This window comes from Borostomias antarcticus (genome assembly GCF_949987555.1).
Source record: "Borostomias antarcticus genome assembly, chromosome: 9".
NCBI classification, from domain to species: Eukaryota; Metazoa; Chordata; class Actinopteri; order Stomiiformes; family Stomiidae; genus Borostomias; species Borostomias antarcticus.
This window is the reverse complement of record NC_140242.1, coordinates 121149-143111: the sequence shown is the minus strand read 5'-3', so window position 1 is coordinate 143111 and position 21963 is coordinate 121149. Positions and strand designations below refer to the sequence as shown.

Sequence of the window (21963 nt, the reverse complement as noted above, 5' to 3'; positions counted from 1 at the left end):
AGGCTTATTAGTTTTAGCAGGTTAATTATAGCTGAACATGTTTTGTTTGCTAGTAAATGGTATTCATTCCGTTCACGATAACGTTATTGCAGCCAGGCTCCTCCAGGGAGCCAGTGACAGACGAGTTGAAAAGCTTCACTCCCCGCCAGCAGGAGCTTTGGCCGCTGCTACTGCATCTCGGATAACCCGCTGAGTTTGTGGCTGCTATTTCACATTTGCCCTTGATCAATCCCAATACTGATCCATGGTAATAATGAATCAATCGTTCAGATATAGGTTGGGTTCCAGTGCATAGTTGAAATGGTAGTGGGAAACGGTGATAAACTGGAGTGAAAATTTGACAGCAATTATTAGCCTTTTCCAGAAATGGACAGAAACTAGATATTTTTTAGAATAACAGGAATTTATTCACATACAATGGAAAGGAGTTGATATGTAGGCATAAAGATGAAACGATACACTGCCATTCAACAATCCACAATAATTAGCCTACATGGTTAAGTTTGGGTGTTTTCAGTCAACGTTGGCGCTGACCACTTCTAGCTTCTATATCGAATACTCGCCGACTGGTGTAGATGGATAGCCTAATGTTAGAGAGATAAATGTAGGTTATGTTAATAAAGCTAACAATGATGTTGTAAAATGCAAGCAGCACTGCCGATATGAAAGATTGATTCACCATGTATCGGTATTGGAATTGATCAAGGGCACAGCTATTTAGGGGGGGTAGTAACACCCAGGTATGTGAAGCCATTGCTGGGCCAGGAAAAGTTTCCTCACTGGAACACGGTACTAGGGCTTCTGATTTCAGTCAGTTAACTTTGTAGCCTTACAGCTGAGAGAATGTGTGTATAATTTTAAGTTGCACATTGAGGGAGTGTTCGGGCTCAGAGACTAAAACCAGGATGTCATCTGCATACAACATAACACAACATAACATTCAGATGGCTACTGCGAACAACGCGAAAAGACCCGGGGAGATTCCGTCGTCCTGCCTAGCCCCCCCCCCGTCAAACGTATTTTCCGTGTCCAAATAAATAGCAGCTGAAGGAGATTTATCATTATTGGTGGCTGGCCCACATACAGCAGGCATCTGATATTGTCAACATAGCTGCATTTGGGGATAAAGCCCACTGGATCAGGGTGGATCAGGGTAGTGATTACTGTGAGTCTGTCAGATAGAAGCTTTGACAACACCTTTTCATCGTAGCCAAGCAGTGAGATGGGCTTGCAGCTTTTACAGTCTGTTGGGTTTTTACCAATCTTTAAGATTACAATAATAGTTGCCTCCAACAGGGAGGGAGTAGGGAGTCAGTTTCGAAAGCCTCTGTGTACATTTCGGAAAGTACAGGGGCCAGCTCCATAGCATAACACTCCTACCACCCGGCCATGATGCTGCCAAGGCCAGGGGCTTTACCAGAGGGTCGGCTTCTAATGACCTCTGCTTCTCCTCAACAGTGATGGGTGCATCTAATGAATCACACTAGTCTTTAAATAGGGTTGGGAGGTACAGTCTACCAAGGAAGGAGCTGCTATCCTCACTGTCACTGCCTGTAATTCCAAGGTATATAAGTCAGAGTAAATGTTTCTAAACTCTACATTCATATCTGTATACTTGGATAATAATTTGATTCTTTGAAGAGGGCAATTTGGGCTCTTAACGATTCTTTAAAGCCAGTATCCAGTAGAAGGCTCAGATTCATTCTCCATTTTTGGGACCTATTAGACTTATTAAGGGGGAGAATGTTGACCATCACATGGGCATGGTCTGAGATGGTTTAAGAACCAATGTGCTCACCCACAAAAAGTTTTCTTTAGTTCAGTCCGCTGCTGGATCACCCATAGCTAATAGACTCCAATACAGTTCGATATGAACCGCACTCTGGGAAAATGCTAATCTTTTTTATTTAATCTTCAAATAAGAGTGTTTTAATGCTGCCAGATGTTTCAGGTTCTGCCTTACAAAGTAGCTGTATGATCTGAGATGTGAATTCTTCCTATACTACACAATATTGCGGAGGATACAGTGGGGTCAAATGAAGAGGTAGTCTTCCTCGAGAGGGTGCGATGGTGCCGGCAGTAGTATGTATATTCTCAGGCTGTTGGATGACGGAGACGACAGATATCTACCAGGTCCAGACCCTTGCAAGTATCCTTTAGCACATTCACTGATTTACGGGGCCGGGGTATTGATGGCTGTCGGCCCCGAACTGGATGTGAACCTGATTAAAATCCCAACCCATTATCACTAGGCAGCTTCCCATCTCACTCATTTCACTCCAACCACCCAATAAAGGATGGGTCCTTGGTCTTGGGAGCATAGGCATTGGCTAAAACAACAGGGTGGCCCTGTATCTCGGCTAAGATCCTCCCTGAGTCCTCTTTGATCTCTTTAATACATTTATATTGTAGATGTTTATTAAAGCAGCCCAACGGAGGATGTGGTATTTTTGGTGCCCCCTACAGGTTAACTTTTCTGTCCTACAAAGCCAAAAGACCGTAACTTCATTTTTGGTAGAAAATGAGTTTTTGTAATTTTTGGGACATTAAGCATCTACAGTACTTGATCATGTGGGCAAGTATCTTGAGTCAATAGTGTTGTTTTTTCTAGAAAATAGTGGGTTGACTTTACCTTAACTTCCAAAAGTGCTACAGAAGCCAAGGCAGAAGAACACAACTTCAGTTACGCTTCTTTGCCATGGCTTCTCGGCACTCTTAAATGTTTGATTTGAGATACAGTAGCCTACTCTGCCTATGTTTTGCTGTGCATCAACGTGGAGTTACTGTTTACTGCGCTCAAGTTACGGTTCTATCTGTGTATAATATCTGTCACGAAGCGTTTCTGACACACACACTTTAGCTAGCTAGCTAGGTTATAACTTGAGAAACAACACTGCTCCCATATGCGATAAGAACAATGCAAACAAAGCATTGGCAATAAGCAAGTTATCGTAAATCATAAGCAATGGATGATTTTTGTTCCTGTCAGCCTTTGACTGCCCGACAGCGAAACAAACATGGCGGACTGTGATAGCCCAACAATGTGAGACACTTTCCAGGACAGATGCGAGTGCGAGTGAGACACACCTCCTAGCCTAATGCACGCAATATGCATGTTCAGCACTAACGATTCACGATTTTGGATTTATATAGCGCCCTTCATGATACCCAGAGCGCTTTACAGAGTCCAGTATTCATTCAGACACAGTCATACCGGTGGTGGTAAGCTACATCTGTAGCCACAACTGCCCTGGGGCAGACTGACAGAAGCGTGGCTGCCAATCAGCGCCTACGGCCCCTCCGACCACCACCAACATTCATTCACATTCATACGTTGCATGTCTTTATGATGGTGGGGTAAGCCGGAGTACCCGGAGGGAACCCACGCAGGCACGGGGAGAACATGCAAACTCCACACAGAAAGGACCTGGGAACGACCGGGATTCGAACCCAGGACCTTCTTGCTGTGAGGCGACAGTGCTAACCACTGAGCCCACACAATTAGGCCTAAATAAAGATAAACATTGCCTACCTTTTCTTTAACCTGATCAAATCTATTGCGAACGGCAACAAATTATATCCACATCTGTTTTGAGTACGCTGCGTTCAAAACGTTAAATCCATTATTCTTTCTTGACAGGCTGGCAGGTTATCCTACTGGCATTCATCCAATTCAATACAAAACGTGAGTCTTTGAGTCCAGTATCTTTGTGTTGTTTGTAATCATTGCATTCAACATTGTCTAACTAACATTGTTTACCATACCATACCATACCACTTTATTTATAGAGCACATTTAAAAACAACAAAGTTGACCAAAGTGCTGTACAAGTCAAACAACAATAACACACAAAGAGCACATAGTAAAACATACGCAGTATGTCACATGAAAAAGGACAAGTCTCTTAGGCAATGTCAGGAAAACGCCAAAGAATACAAGTGTGTTTTGAGGTATGATTTAAACACCTGCAGAGTGGGGGCCTGTCTAACATGCAGGGGTAGCTCGTTCCAGAGCTTAGGGGCTGCCACTGCAAAAGCCCGATCCCCCCTGAGCTTCAGCCTGGATTTAGGGACAACCAGGAGAAGCTTATCAGAGGACCTGAGGGACCTTGAAGGAGCATAGGGTTCCAGCAGTTCCGAGAGGTAGATTGGTGCCAAGCCATTTAGGCACTTAAAAGTAAACAGCAAAATGTTAAAATCAATCCTAAAACGCACAGGAAGCCAGTGGAGCGAAGCCAGTACCGGGGTAATGTGCTCTTGCTTACGTGTACCAGTTAGCAGACGAGCGGCAGCGCTCTGGACTAACTGCAGGCGAGAGAGAGGCCTGACTGACACCAACATACAAAGCATTGCAGTAATCGAGACGAGAAGTCATAAAAGCATGTATTACATTTTCAAAAACACAGCGTGATAAAAAACAGCCTCCTGAGCTGGAAAAAATCTTTCCTACTACAGCATTGATTTGTTTGTCCATCTTTAGGTCACAGTCAATTTTCACCCCTAAATTAGTGGCAGTTGGCTTCACAAAATTCGTAATGCCTTCAAATACACATTAATTCAGACTCATTTACATTCTATTATATTTATGTTTATATTACATCAAGCCTAATTGTGCCATGATCTGTAGTAGTCATAGTATAGTGATCTACTACAACAATATTAAGCATCTTAAGCACCTATTGTATTTTAGATTGCTATTCTTGCACTTTGCCTTCAGCACTAGATTATGCTCTTAGTCACTTGTTTTAGAAAGAGAAATGAGTTCTGGCAAGTAGTAGTACATTGGCTTTTCCTACGTTAAATGCAATTATTTGGATAAAAGCGTCTGCTAAATGACTGTAATGTAAATGTAATGTAATGATCATCAACCAATTGATTGACAAATAGAAGTTACTGCCTTTTGCCTTGGCATGACTTATTATTTTCCTCAGTTCTGCACTCTGGCTAGTTAAGGTATTTTGCCTTTGTAGGGCAGTTTTGCACAACTGTCGTAAAACAGTAAATACTATGCACATTCAATAAAGCTGAACAAATCATACAATGCTGCACTTCATCGCTCCTGGCAATCATATGGTGTCCTAACTAGTGCTGCAATGACAATAGCTAACAGCATTAATTCCACAAAAAAACTGTCAGATCGCCAGCTCTAACTCAACTATCCTTACACTATTGTATAACATTAGCATAACACGCATGATTTAGTCACTAGCATGCATCCTCAGACATTCACAGTGAACACAGTCAAACACCAAGCAATTCTAATAACATAATAGACAGCTAGCCAGCTTAGGCTAACTGACGTTACAAATAGGCGCCAGCTAGATAGCATCCTCCTCATACATTCACAGCTAACAGCCAAAGATCAAGCAATTCCAACATAAGAGATAGCTAGCCAGCTAACATTAGGCTAGCTATGTTATTAAAGGCCAGGTCGCCATCAGTCTCGCAGTCTTTCATTAATCTTATTAGTCTTTCATTTCCCTAATAATTTAACCTCTGTTACTTCAATATCTGCCCCTCCTATTGCTAAGTCTAAAATTGGTTTGTTCTTTAATGAAAAATTTGAACCCAGTAGTATAGATTTTGTCTTTCCAACATTGAGCACCATTTTGTTTACCTTCACCCAGGTGTCTATTGACTGTAATTCATAATTTAACATATTACCAAGTTAACTAGATGTGCGTGCTGATTGGTATATTGTGGAGTCATCTGCGTACATAGCTATGGTGGCTGAACTCAAAACGAGAGGCAGATCATTTGTAAAAATTGTAAATAACGGCCCCAAACAACTCCCTTGAGGCACCCCACAACTCACTGCTCTTACCTCAGAATAACTGCCATTGAACAATACAGTATATTTCCTATTTGTCAGATAACTTTCTATACATACAATAGCCGATACTTCAAATCATTTTTCAACATTTTTTTCAACATTTTTTGAGATGGTACTTTAATCAAGATAGTGACTCTCCTGCTATGGCTAGACCCACATGCCACAGACACATATCCCAGCCCTGTACGTAGTTTTCTTGTCTCTTGGTATAATAAGTGTGTTTACTGAAGGAACCCTGCATCACAGTGTTTTGACCTAAGATAATATGCCAAAACATTGTTTGAGATGGTACTTTAGTGGATTTCTGTTTCACTCACCTATGTCAACATTTGGAAGATATTGTTTACCTAGTCAGGCGGTAGAGCTGACACTCATCCTCATGGCTGTTTCAGCAAGATGACACGTTCGCCATGCATGGCTCAACATAATTAAAAATCAGCCTTGTCCCCTACACTCCCACACAGTTGTATCCAACGTCCCCCCCCCATATCTCTCTCTCTCTGACACAAAATTAAATATAAAAGCTTAAACACCTACTTGCTCTGCTCTTTTGTGGTATAAACAGCCCCAGTGAAAATACAGACATCGGTTTTATAATTAAAGCTCTGTCTTTTTATGATGCCAGACACAGTAGTACAAGGACGTGTATTCAAGTAGAGAGTTCCACCGATGTCATCTCTGCCTCCTTGAGAGAATAGTTCTAGTTGTCATATAACCGCTCCGTCTGTCAGATGATATCCTTACCCCTCTGCCTGTCTTGGCACCATCTATTGTAAAATGACTCGATCTACAGGTATAATAGATTATGTGCTATGGTTTCCGTCAGATCTATGAAGGTATCGACCAGAGGCTCGGTCGCCTGTCGTGACCTCAGCAGCGTGTTTGAGTACTTTAAACCAGCTTCTCTCCTTCCTCCAGTGCTCAGGGTAATCTCTGATCGGACTTTATTTGATCGGTGGAAACGCATGCTCCTCACAGTCATATGACATCAGTGAATTTTCCGGCAGACTGGAGTGAAGGAGTATTGAAGCGGGGCCTCTGCTCGGCCTGTGAGCACAGCTGCGTGGGGAGTTTAATCTCAGAAGACTGGGATTACCAGAACATCCTGATGGTACAAGGCCCCCTGATAAAGGAAGGGTACCGCAGTTTTTAATGGATGCAGCCTGACGATGACATCATTCACTTCTATCCCAGTTTACGCTAACATATCCTGGCCTGGGGGTGGGACAAGGAGAAGGGAGGGAGAGAGAGAGATTCAAGGACTTTTTTCAGTCATTGAAAGAAACAAAGAAACGGCACCAAATCGAGAACTGATGTGGTGTTAGAGAAAGAGAGATTTACTTTGATTACCTCTGCCCAGGACCAGGTCCAGGGGAGGAGATTATGTTTTCTGTGGCGTGCGTTAGTCTGTCTGTTAGTCAGCAGGATTACGCAAAAACTACCAGAGGTCTGTACTCACCGAGCAGCCTTCTAGTTCATCAGTACCATCTCACAACCTGCAGCTGAATGTTAAACCACCGTCTTGTGTGTGTGTGTGTGTTTATCATCATAGCAATAAGGCCACCTGAACCAAGCGGAGACATCCATCTGGCAGACAGGAAGTGTCAGGGCGTGACAGGTTGGCTCACGCACCGTAGCAACCTTAATGACAACACATCCAGACACTGTTGACATGTTTCGGTGCAGCGGGTTTGTCAACGTCTTCTCCATTATACCTCAAGTCACACATGATGGAGTCTAATATATAGAATGCAATTCTACATTTAATACTCTCTTGGTCGACCGAGATTAGTTTTTGAACTCAAGTCATTACATTACATTACAGTCATCTAGCTGACGCTTTTGTCCAAAGAGTAGGAAACATCAGTGTACTACTACTTGCCAGAACTCACAAGTGCATCTCCTTCATAATGGGTCCTATTTTCGTGCCAGTTTTGTCCATCGCAAACTCAATATTCCCCGCCTCCACAGAGTTTGGTGTGCAAAGAAGACATTTGAAAATTGTGAGTATGATGCGTCTTCATTACATACCAAACACGGCAGAGGCGAGAACAGCAGTCAGCGGAGGAGGGACAGCCCTACAGCAGTCAGCGGAGGAGAGAGAACGAGGGACAACTGGAGGGATAAAGGGATGGAGCGCTGCTGACTGGAGAAAATACTCCACCTCCTCCTAGAGAAGCAGAATGCCACAGGGAAGGGGGTCTGGAGAGAGGAGATAGAGAGAAAGAGGAGAGAGAGGAGAGATTGAGAGAGAGAGGAGATAGAGCGAGAGAGGTCAAAGTTGGTCAAAGTTGAGTGCTGAGCTGTTGAGGCGTTAGTTAAATGGTAGCTCCCAGTATGACATCATACAATGACAGTACAATACAATGCTGACACGTGCAGAGCTCTCCATGGACAGGAATACACAACACGTCTGACAAACGATGACATGTGAAAGGTGAAGGATAAAAAGAAAGTGTATAAGGGAAAGGGGTGGAGAGACAGAGAGAAAATTAAATATTGATTCAAGTAGATATCTATTACCCCCCCACCCCATTTCACTCAAACACACACATACACACATGCGCACACATACATCAGAGCAGATGAGCTGAATTCTCAGTGGGCTATAATGCTGTGTAAATCCTTTCACTAGATGAGAAATACTGTAACAGACAAGACAGAAATGGGAGATCATCTTCACACTACTACACAAACACACACACACACAAACACACACACACTCCTTCAACAGGCCATCACGGGTGCGGTGTCCATATTAGGACATCCTCACACCTCAGACGAAAAGGCATCAGTCCTCAGACAAAAGGGAGTCAGTTCTCGTGTCTCACACTAAAAGGCATCATTCCTCAAATTAAAAGTTGTCAGTTCTCGTGTCTCACCCTAAACGGCATCACTCCTCAAACAAAAATGTATCAGTTCTCGTGACTCACACTAAACGCCTACGGCCTCGGACCAAACGGCATCACTCGAAAAAGCCTCGCACAATACGGCCTCAGACCAAACTAGGGATGGGCATTTTCAGTTATTGTAATACTCGAGTACTCTATATTCATAATGAACGAGTACTCGAGTACTCGCTGTTCTGTAGCCTACCGTAAAAATAAATCCGGGAGGTCCGTGGCCATGGATGTAGGCCTACAGTAGGGTTAGTGTTAGGGTTAGGGTCAGTAGGGTTAGGGTTAGGGTTAGGGTCAGTAGGGTTAGGGTTAGGGTTAGGGTCAGTAGGCTATGTGCCCGATTAAGTAAACGTGCCCGACTGTTTAGAAATTATCCCGACGTATTTCGTTATAGCGAATTTGCATATGAATAAACAACCAACAATTTAAGCCATTCAATCCAATTGCATTTATTAAAGAACAAACGTCACAGCGGACATTGACTACTGTGTTCTTTAACACGTAGGCCTAGGCCTAACTCAACCAACAGCCTCAATCATAAAAAGTTCGATTTTTCTTCAAATTAATAATAAATTAAACTTAAATTACGGCCTTTGGCCTGCAGTTTCAAGCCTTCGGCCTGCAGTTTCCCTTCAAAAAAAATCACACGGATGAGTTTTGACAGCCTACATTCAGGTTGCATGACGCATCACATAGCCTACATCTCAAACCATAAACACATTCAAATGGATAAATCAGGGCTTGTAAAAATGAATAATAAATTAAACTTAAATAAATGAGTCGTGAATGAGTAGGGCTGTAGCAGATTATTTTAGGCTAGGCCTAGCCTACTTATTTTTGTTCAAGAAAATAAGCATATCCACATGCTCAGGTGACAGCCGAGTACGGAGGCGATTTAGAATCAGTCCCGCTGTTGAGAAGATTCTTTCGGCAGGTACAGAAGTGGCCGGTATGCTCAGGTATTGCTTCGCCAGCAGACTGAGTTTCCTGTACCTGTTCTCCTTGCTTTGCCACCAGTGCAGGGGTTTTTGGTCAGGTGGGATGCACGGCTACTTGAGATACTCCTCCAACTCACTGCGATCACTCTCTGACCCGGTTGCGCAGTAATCCTCTCCGAGAAGAGTGTCAAGTGCGGCGGCGCTTGTGATTTGCATTGCAGATTTTGCACTGCACACTGTTTTCCCCTTCTTTATCAAAGTATTTCCAGACTGTACTTTTACGAGCAGCAGACATGTTGCGACTGATGTGAGTAGCCTCACGCAGGTAGCCAAAAACACAGTGCGCAGGTGCATGAATAACAAAGCTTTTTTTTTTTCATAGTGAAACAATTACTCGCCATGGTTACTCGAGTACTGACGTCAACAACGAGTACTCGAGTACTCGTGCCCATCCCTAGACCAAACGGCATCCCTCGAAAAAGCCTAGCACGATACGGCCGATGTACATACAGTGATGCCGTTTGGTCTGAGGCCGTATCGTGCGAGGCTTTTTCGAGTGATGCCGTTTGGTCTGAGGCCGTATCGTCTGAGGAACGATGGCGTTTAGTGTGAGTCACGAGAACTGAGTGAGTGAGGCCGTTTCATCCGATGAGTGATGCCTTTTAGTGGGAGACACCAGAACTGACAACCTTTTGTCTGAGGACTGATGCCTTTTCGTCTGAGGTGTGAGGATGTCCTAATATGGACACCGTACCCGGGACTAATGGCTCTCTAACGCAAAGACCCCCAAAAGAAATGAAGAGTGTGTTCAATGTGTTTTAAGCTGCAAACTCACCAAACATACTGTATTACTCATCTCTCTCTCTCTCTCTCTTTCTCTCACACACACACACGTACACACACACACATACAGACATACACACACGCTCACACACATACTGTACACACTCACGCGCACACAGTCAAGTGTAACAGCTAAAAAGGAATGCAACGTAAAAAAAAATGAAAAAAAGCCTCTAGAAACACCTCTATGCTCCATATTTTATGAGTTAATAAAGTGAAGAGGTTTGAAAATTGCCCAAGCCGGACCTGGTGCTCCCGGGAGCAGTGGGCATTGCCCAAGCCAGACCTGGTGCTCCCGGGAGCAGTGGGCATTGCCCAAGCCAGACCTGGTGCTCCCGGGAGCAGTGGGCTGTTGATGATCATTAATTAGAAAATAACTTCCAGAGGCAGGAAATCCTCTGGCTCCGTCAACACCAGCAGCACTCCATTCAGCTAGCCTTCTCTGTCTCTCTCTCTCTCTCTCTCTCTCTCTCTCTCTCTCTCTCTCTCTCTCTATCACACACACACACACTCTCTCTCTCTCTCACACACACACACACACACACACACACACATACACACACTCTCTTGATAGATGATTATTGTGTCTAACTTGTGTGATCTATCTAATATTATACAACAGGTAGTTCCGACCCATCATTGTGATTGGACGAGGCATTCTGAACTGTGCGTATATTCATGATATATGATTGGACGAGGCATTCTGAACTGTGCGTATATTCATGATATATGATTGGACGAGGCATTCTGAACTGTGCGTATATTCATGATATATGATTGGACGAGGCATTCTGAACTGTGCGTATATTCATGATATATGAACAGTTTAGAATGGTTAAATCACCTGTAAATATATCACTGTGCAGCTTGCTATGTGCTGTCGATTGCTACAATCTCCACAAACTCAGCAGATTCTTTTCCATCCAGGACGCCCCCTTGCTGCAATGTTAAAAAAAAAAAGTTGCATCAGTGAATGATTAAGTTAGACTAGTAGTTTCTGTTCTCTACTTGCAGGCTGCTGAAGTGCTGTTTATGGCTTTGCTTGATACCACAATATCTTTACCTACTGTAGCGCTCTGTAAACTATCTAGCTAACTGGCCTAAAATAATGTCAATCACAGCAAGCAAACCAGCCGAGTCTGTCACTCCTGACTCTGTGACTACCAGGCAGACCAATATAATGTACGCGATCAAGCAGCACATTTACTAATATAGCTGGCTAGCAGAACCAGTTTGTTGGCAGTTACTTTTGACAACTGGACAGTGGACATGTTTCACAGCAAATATGCAGGACACTTCGTTCATGGCTAGCTACAGTAGGTTGATATCAAAGTCTGGCATTAGTTCAAGTCTGACATTAGGTTTGGTTGCTAGGGCTCGCTGTTTGAGGGTATGATCATTTGAAACTTGATAGAAACTTGATAGTTTTAGGAACTACCGTTCTTGGCGGAGATCACTAAAATCGATAAAAAAAAACTACAATAGTATTCTACAGTAGTAATCTGTATTCCTCCTATAGTCTTTCCCAATGATGTAACCTGTTGTATAAAAGCAATAACACGAGAAGCTGTGCTATCATGACTATGGGAATAGCTATGCTGCATTCATAGGTACGCCGTAGCCAGCACAGCCATTCCGATACTTCTTGTGTGTTTTTGCTTAAGTGAATCCTGAAAAGGATCATTCGTTTGGAATAATGATGAGGAGTGGTGTGTTTGTGGTGTTCTTATTAACTAAAACATGTAACCTTTCAGTAAAGTCCCATATTGTTTTATATGTGCTGATTCAATGTTTGTTCTTGTATTGTTGTTGCTTGTTCTTGATGTTATTTGGATTTTATTTGTGTGGGATTTCTGCTGATGCATTTACCTATGTCAACTTAGTGTATTTTGGACAATTTTGAACCATGTCATACATGTTTAGTCTCTGTGTATAACAGAACCCTGTTCCTCTGTTGTCTGATGATATGGTACGGTCCTGATGATGTGGTTGTGACTTGACCCCTGACCCCTCCCCTCTCCTCGGTGCAGCATCAAGAACGTGACGCCCAAGGTGGGCGCTGAGGAGACCCACAACGCCATCCGGCGGGCGTTCGAGGTGTGGCAGAATGTGACGCCGCTGCGCTTCGAGGCAGTGCCCTACAGTGAGCTGGAGCGGACCAAGAAGGATGTCGACATCACCATCATCTTCGCCTCCGGCTTCCACGGCGACAGCTCGCCCTTTGACGGCGAGGGCGGCTTCCTGGCCCACGCCTACTTCCCCGGCCCGGGGATCGGGGGGGACACACACTTTGACTCGGACGAACCATGGACTCTGGGCAATCCCAACCACGACGGTAAACATGTGTTTCTGTCCTTTAAGTCAGCTGATGCAGAAGCTAAACATTTGCTTATATCCTTTGTTACGACTCCTATGGTCTGGCTCGGCTAGACTAGGGTCTAGCGGAGCCGTAACATAAATGGTGCACATTGAACATGGAAGAAGGGAGACGAAACCAGGAATAAAAGAAATAATCTTTACTGTAGGCATTAACATGAGACATACAACCAGGGGCAGCAAAATAATGCGGGATATTGCCTAAGAAAAGTAATAACAAGTAAATAAAACCCACTACCAATTAACAGTGCGTATAGACGCACCCTGAACGTAACGACATGTGACAACTGCCCTCTAACCTGGTGGAAATAACATGGGTTAAACCTAGGGGTGAGATGTAGACCCTGGGGTGTTTAACCTCACCACCTACCCCTGGTGAAGAAACCTACATTTAACACAGAACACTAAACATTAACAAACTTGACAAACATGAACAAATAAATAGTGAAACTGAAACTACATAACAAAGAGATGACAACTAAAGTGCACAAAAGATATAAAGAACAACAAAACAAGCTCAACAAGGAAAATGTCATCTGACACAACACGCAAACAAAGGAACTTATATTATACGCAGACAGCCCTCTGATTGGATGAACGGATGCTTGTGACTTGATAGCGGGAACGCGTTCTCATTAACAACTGGACCTGATGATGAATGGAGAGAAAGGGGAGGTACGGTGGCCGATGCTTGCGACTCACAACGGCAAATCCGGAGCACAACATCAAGTTCAAAAAACACAACAGCAAAGTTCAAACACAACAGCAAAGTTAAAAAACACAACAGCAAGTCAGAAAACACAACTGCAAGTCGGAAACACAAATGCAATACAGAATACACAACGGAAGAGAGAAAACACAATCACAAATTGGAAACCACGATTGCAACTCCCAAAAACGACAATAACCAGAAATCACATTAGAGATTTGTCAACCGGAAAGGGATTTACTACTTGTTGGATCTGATTGGGCAGCTATAGTGTCAATAACAGTGGGACATGTGCAGGAAGCGAATACTCAAATTAATTTGAAATGATAAGTTTATGACTGGGTTTAAGAATGGAACTATTTTTCTCCCACATGCAGGAGGTATCTTGCCTCCTCCTGCCAGGCTGTTGTTGTAAATAAGAAGTTCTTCTTAACTACTTGCCTGGATAAATAAAGGTTGATTGATTTCTGATGAGCTAGCTAGCTAATTGTCATTGATGTCATTTCAAATATTGGACGTTTTTATCTATAGCAAGTGACCTTTAGTAGGCTAGTGGCCTCTAAGTAGTTTGCACAAAACAGCTGATCAGACGTAACGTTATGATGCATAGCCATGTAGGCCTACACTTGGAAAAGTAAAACCAAAACCAGTCATTTATCCTCTTGCACAACCAAACACCCCCTTGCTTAGCTGTAATCCTTATCGACAGGCGAAACAGGAGCGTTTTGAATTGCTTAAACATGGAACATCATCTTATAGCTCAGAGTTTGATTTTAGGATTGTCTAGCGCTCTCTTCCGACCGAGTCCCACAGGCTATGTGACCGTCAATTCGCACGTTCCCTCTTGATTTAATCAGGTTCGAGAGCGTGAACTTGTGAACTTGTGTTACAGAGGCTAGCCTGCATAGGTCTAGCTGGGGTGCCTGGTCTGGTCTGTGTCTGGTTTCAGGACTATTTGTCCGGACGACGACAATGTGTGAAGTCAGGTAGCTTTCAATCAGACTTCCTGCCCTTGACTAAGGGGGTGCCTCAGGCATCGGTGCTGGGCCCTGTCCTCTTCACCATTTATATTAATGATATTGTCTCCTCTTTAAGTGGTAGTAAGGCTCATCTATATGCTGATGACACTGTTGTCTATAGTATTGCAGATTCTGTACAGAAAGCCCTCGAGAACCTACAGCTATCTCTCAATATGCTCCAAGAAGCTCTCACCAATCTCAAACTTGTCCTTAATCCCAGCAAAACCAAGTTCATGCTCTTCTCTAAATCTAGAGCTATTGATTATGGTAGGCTCCAACTTCTAATGGCTAATGTGACAACATTGAAACCCCTCAGCACTGTTTACCATTCCGCTCTGAGATTTATTACAGGCGATAGTTATGACACTCACCATTGCATTCTTTATGATAAAGTTGGCTGGCCATCTCTGTCTTCAAGGCGTAACTATCACTGGTTTATGTTCATTTATAAAGGCATTGCTGGCAAACTTCCACTGTACCTGTCATCTCTGCTGGTGTCGGCACTTCTCTGCTGGTGTCGGCACGGATCTTCTTGTTTTTAAGGTCCCTCGTTCTCGTACAGAACTTGGATGGGCTGTATTCACTTATGATGCTCCGTATACCTGGAACTCTCTCCAACAGACATTGAAGCTAGAGCTGCTTCCCTCCGATACGGAGTTCACAGCCACGGCTCTAGACATTTGTTGAATGAACAACACGATGAATTTCGCGGAAGTTTACAGTGTGAAGGGATGGCTGTTGTATGTTCCCTCCCTCCCAGCAAATGTCTGGTTGTCACTCGCTCCCTCCCTTCCTCCGTTGGGTTGTTGACAACAAATATGACTTATTAGTGATCCTAACTTCAATTTTTGTAAATGAAAAAAAAGGAAAATAGTTATAAAACATAATATATACTTACACAAATGTGTGTCCTCCTCTGCTCCATGCTAATGTAGTCTGTACCTGTCGTGTATAGTACCTGTATCATGCCCAGGAATATAACTCTTATATTATAGTACCTGTATCATGCTCAGGAATATAACTCTTATATTATAGTACCTGTATCATGCATAGGAATATAACTCTTATATTATAGTACCTGTATCATGCTCAGGAATATAACTCTTATATTATAGTACCTGTATCATGCTCAGGAATATAACTCTTATATTATAGTACCTGTATCATGCATAGGAATATAACTCTTATATTATATTACCTGTATCATGCTCAGGAATATAACTCTTATATTATAGTACCTGTATCATGCTCAGGAATATAACTCTTATATTATAGTACCTGTATCATGTTCAGGAATATAACTCTTATATTATAGTACCTGTATCATGCATAGGAATATAACTCTTATATTATAGTACCTGTATCATGCTCAGGAATATAACTCTTATATTATAGTACCTGTATCATGCTCAGGAATATAACTCTTATATTATAGTACCTGTATCATGCATAGGAATATAACTCTTATATTATAGTACCTGTATCATGCTCAGGAATATAACTCTTATATTATAGTACCTGTATCATGTTCAGGAATATAACTCTTATATTATAGTACCTGTATCATGCTCAGGAATATAACTCTTATATTATAGTACCTGTATCATGCTCAGGAATATAACTCTTATATTATAGTACCTGTATCATGCTCAGGAATATAACTCTTATATTATAGTACCTGTATCATGCTCAGGAATATAACTCTTATATTATAGTACCTGTATCATGTTCAGGAATATAACTCTTATATTATAGTACCTGTATCATGCTCAGGAATATAACTCTTATATTATAGTACCTGTATCATGCTCAGGAATATAACTCTTATATTATAGTACCTGTATCATGCATAGGAATATAACTCTTATATTATAGTACCTGTATCATGTTCAGGAATATAACTCTTATATTATAGTACCTGTATCATGTTCAGGAATATAACTCTTATATTTGAGTAACTCACAGGAAAATAATACTCCTACAGTATGCGTTTTACTTCTGTGCTCATTTAAATGTTGTTTTATCAGGGCTTTGGAATCATACTGTTCTGTATATATACATCTTTGTTCAGGGCACATAGTCTAGAAGGATCTATGCCTGGGGTATCTCCGACAGCCTTGTCTGATCTGGTCTGATATGGGGGTCTACTCGTCTATATTCTGATGTGATGAGACAGACTCTGTCGTCTGTCTCTCTAACAAATGGTGTTCCACCTCCCTGAGCTCTCCACCACCATGAGCTCCTCACCCCGCATTCTCAACGTACCTCAGAGCTCAGCCGGAGTGTCAGTCAGGGCGGCCATTCTGTGTGTTCTGTGTGTATTCCGTGTGTTCTGTGTGTTCTGTGTGTATTCCGTGTGTTCTGTGTGTTCTGTGTGTTCTGTGTGTATTCCGTGTGTTCTGTGTGTTCTGTGTGTTCTGTGTGTATTCCGTGTGTTCTGTGTGTTCTGTGTGTTCTGTGTGTATTCCGTGTGTTCTGTGTGTTCTGTGTGTTCTGTGTGTATTCCGTGTGTTCTGTGTGTATTCTGTGTGTTCCGCTTGTTCTAGTGTTGCATGTAGAGCAGGCGTGATTTCGGCAAGCGGGGGTTCTACATGACATGGTGTAACGGAGTGATCGATGCGCTGCGTTTGAGCTCGATGGCCGACCTTTAACCCTGCAGGTCAGCTGTGCTGTCAGAGAGCATCCCGTCTGCCATGCAGCTACAAGACTGCAGGGAAGGAGGGAGGGAGAGAGGGAGAGAGGAAGGAGGTATGGAGGGAGGGAGAGAGGGAGAGAGGAAGGAGGTATGGAGGGAGGGAGAGAGGGAGAGAGGAAGGAGGTATGGAGGGAGGGAGAGAGGGAGAGAGGAAGGAGGTATGGAGGGAGGGAGAGAGATGGGGGGTAGAGGAAAGGTAAGGAGTCTCTTGCACACCTGAATAGTGGTGTTAGTGACAGGTGCGTAGGTGGAGCAAAAGTAGGAGCACATGTGTGAGACAGTGTGTGGGTGCTCCTACTTTTTCTTAACTGGATAGAGGAAGGGAAAAGAGAGAAGGAGGGAGGGATAGAGAAAGGGAAAAGAGAGAAGGAGGGAGGGTAAAAGACTGGAGAGGAAGGATGGAGGAAAGAGAGAAGCCCAGGGAGATAGAGAGGGGGAGAATGCTGGACACACACCGAGGAACAATGAAGAAGAAGAAGGGGGATAAATATCCTGAGGTGTATGAGAGCTGGACAGAGGAGGACAGAGGAGAGTTGGAAGAGTGTTGGACAGACATGACAGACAGAGAGGTGGAGGAGAGTTGGAAGAGTGTCAGACAGGCTAGAGAGAGAGAGAGAGAGAGAGAGAGAGAGAGAGTTAAGGTTTCTGGAGAAAGAGAGCAGGTGAAGAGGGGAAGAGAGAGGAGAGGAGAAGAGAGGGTATGATCGAGGAGAAGAGAGTGTATGATAGAGGAGAAGAGAGGGTAGGAGAGAGGAGAAGAGAGAGAGGAAGAGAGTAGGAGAAGAGAAGAGAGGGTAGGAGAGAGTGAAGAGAGAGTAGGAGAGAAGAAGAGAGGGTAGGAGAGGAGAAGAGAGAGTGGGAGAGGGTAGGAGAGAGGAAAAGAGAGGGGGAGAGAAGCAGAGACGAGCTAGTGCAGAGAGGACTCGGTCTGAAGTGTTTTTCAAAATGCTCTAGATTATTTTTTTAAGGAGAAATACGTCTGGTTTAAAGTCCCATAGGGTGCCTGGTAGCCACTGATGGCTTTTGCAAATCAAACTATATTGCTTTTTGAAGTTTAAGGGTTCATGAAAAACAGTTAGCAGAAAGTTACAAAACAGAAGTATACAGTACCCTGCTTTCTCTGGTTTCACTCCAACACACTCACATACGCACATACACACAGGAGGGAGATGCATCTGTCATAGGTCCCTCTCCTCAATGCAGCTCATTCTCTCAACACTGCCCACACTTTAATGAAAACATCCCATTATGCATTCAGTTCAAAGCACACAAGAGCCCCCCCCCCCCCCCCCCACACACATACACAGACATACAATACACACGCACGCATACACACACACACAGACACGACTCCTCCCCCCCACGTGCACACACGCAGGTACGGGCACACACGCACACACACAAACACAATCCCCCCTCACCCTGTCCTCTTGTCATGAAATAATCATGATGAGAGGACAGGGAAGGGCGCCCAGGGTAGCATGAGCGTCACCGTGTCCTCCTTGTTCCTGGCGGTTACCATGCAGATGACCATCTGCACTGCTGACAGGTTGATAACACATCCCAACAACGCTGACAACGCTTGGCGAACCACTGATTATAACAGTCCTCCTGAAGTTAATGAACACATTGTGCGTTGACTTGTTGTCATAACTGAGCAGTTTATTTATCAGCAGCACTCTGGATAGGAGGTAGCTCTGACTGAGCTCTTTAGAGGTTTGTAGAAGAAGTATGTTTGGCTCTGCCGTTAACTGTATTCAAATGCGTTCAAATGTGTTTTGGAATGGAAAGCAATAGACGTTTGTTTATTACAGGCCTTTCAGTTTGCGTACAATCATTTACACTGTTTAATTTCAACATTATAGTCACTTAAATATACAGTAGTACATAATAATACAGATACTTCCTGGTGAAAAAAACAGTCAATTTTATTTATAAAGCACATACAAGCAAATGTAACACAGTGCTATACAGAATAAAACAGCACATACAGTGAGCCTGTATCTGAGCGTAGCTGAAGTGGCGGGTGTGGCTGAGACTCGCCCCCTCTCCTCTCAGCTGGGAGACTCGCCCCCTCTCCTCTCAGCTGGGAGACTCGCCCCCCTCTCCTCTCAGCTGGGAGACTCGCCCCCTCTCCTCTCAGCTGGGAGACTCGCCCCCCTCTCCTCTCAGCTGGGTGACTCGCCCCCCTCTCCTCTCAGCTGGGAGACTCGCCCTCCTCTCAGCTGGGAGACTCGCCCCCTCTCCTCTCAGCTGGGAGACTCGCCCCCTCTCCTCTCAGCTGGGAGACTCGCCCCCCTCTCCTCTCAGCTGGGAGACTCGCCCCCCTCTCCTCTCAGCTGGGAGACTCGCCCCCCTCTCCTCTCAGCTGGGAGACTCGCCCCCCTCTCCTCTCAGCTGGGTGACTCGCCCTCCTCTCCTCTCAGCTGGGAGACTCGCCCTCCTCTCCTCTCAGCTGGGAGACTCGCCCCCTCTCCTCTCAGCTGGGAGACTCGCCCCCCTCTCCTCTCAGCTGGGAGACTCGCCCCCCTCTCCTCTCAGCTGGGAGACTCGCCCTCCTCTCCTCTCAGCTGGGAGACTCGCCCCCCTCTCCTCTCAGCTGGGAGCCGCGGGGCTACGCTGACGCTGGCCTCTAGACAGCACACAAGACTGGCCTACAACATGAAACAACGAGACGCCTGACTGCTTGTGTGTGTGTGTGTGTGTGTGTGTGTGTGTGTGTGTGTGTGTGTGCATGCCACATCTCAACCCTCCCTATCTCCGTGCCGTCCACGCCCCCCACCCATACCCCCACCCCCTACCCCCACTATTCTCCATCATTTCTCCCGCTACAGTATCATAACCCTCCCTTTCTCACCCCCTCACTCTATTCTCCTCCCACCGTATTCTATCATTCCTCTCCACAACTAACTCTATTCTCCTCCCACCGTATTCTATCATTCCCCCCCCCCCGTCCAGGCGTCTCTCTGCCTCGGTGTCCCCCCCCCCCCCCGTCCAGGCGTCTCTCTGCCTCGGTGTCCCCCCCCCCCCCGTCCAGGCGTCTCTCTGCCTCGGTGTGTTTCAACAGAGCAGCCGAGAGAGACGTGTCCAGGCGTAGATCACACCTAATCCGCCCCCGTGGCTGATCTGTGCCTGTCACCCCATTCTCACTCTAGGGTTAACCCTAACCCTAACCCTGTCACCCCATCCTCACTCTCCTATCAACACACACGCACTAACAACACACACACAACACACACACACACAACACACACACACTAACAACACACACACAACACACACACACTAACACACTCACACACACACTAACACACTGAGATGAGCTGTCACCCCATTCTCACTCTCCTATCAACACACACACACTAACAACACACACACACTAACACACTCACACACACACTAACACACTCACACACACACTAACAACACACACACACACTAACACACTGAGAGACATTCTCACTCTCCTATCAACACACACACACTAACAACACACACACACTAACACACTCACACACACACTAACACACTCACACACACACTAACAACACACACACACACTAACACACTGAGTGACATTCTCACTCTCCTATCAACACACACACACTAACAACACACACACACTAACACACTCACACACACACTAACACACTCACACACACACTAACACACTGAGATGAGCTGTCACCCCATTCTCACTCTCCTATCAACACACACACACTAACAACACACACACACTAACACACTCACACACACACTAACACACTCACACACACACTAACACACTCACACACACACTAACACACTGAGATGAGCTGTCTCTCCATCTCATATCTGATCCATTGCTAGGGAGGAGGAGGAGGAGGAGGAGGAGGAGGAGGAGGAGGAGGAGGAGAGAGGCACCTTAACACCTTAAACACCTTCTCCGCACATACCTCAGAATTTCCCCCTGGGGGATCAATAAAGTCTTATCTTACACACACACACACACACACACACACACACACACACACACACACACAAACACAAACACACTGATACTGCGAAGGACTGTGTAAAGACAGGGGAAACTGTCATATAACCAACCAGCTTCAAAGACACGAAAGAGAGAGAGAGACTGATTCTGCACTGATACACTGCATGCCAGCTGTACGTTGGCACCTGTGTCTTCTGCTATGATAACGTGTGCCTGAGGCGGCTTGGTTCACATGTTATCCATCCTAGTAGTTGGCGGTGGTGTTCCTGTCCAGCTGTTTTATATTCCGTATAAACGGTCAGTGTGATGAGATGTCTTAGTGGTTGGTATGAAGAGTGGAAGGATTGCCTGAGAGGACATGGATTGCCAGAAGCTTGCGGATAACAGCGTGGTGACTTCAGACCAGAATCAGAGTCAGAATCTGTTTATTGCCATGTAGTATTTCGGTCGTGGTGCATAACATGGAGACAACATTGGACAGGGTGCAGGGACGAGACAGGACAGTGCAAAAAAGGTTAAGCTAAGAAAAAGAACAATGTACAAAACGAAGTGCAGCTAGTGTATTTACAGTGAGTGTGCAGAGTGTAATATGTATGTGAGTGTGTGTGTGTGCGGCGTGATATGTGAGTTGCGGTACATCCTATACAGTACATTCCGGTCACATGCAGGTGTGT

The 21963-nt window shown here is 44.5% G+C and overlaps 1 protein-coding gene across 1 annotated transcript in view; it reads left to right on the top strand.

Annotated features, from left to right (window-relative positions):
* LOC311312767 (matrix metalloproteinase-16-like) overlaps positions 1-21963 on the top strand; it is a gene marked incomplete at its 3' end in the record, with an annotated part of 87361 nt that overhangs the window by 34288 nt on the left and 31110 nt on the right. Inside the window, exon 4 of the mRNA XM_084442767.1 lies at positions 12545-12849. Coding sequence (XP_084298893.1) covers positions 12545-12849 — 305 coding nt within the window. The remainder of the gene's footprint in view (positions 1-12544; positions 12850-21963) is intronic.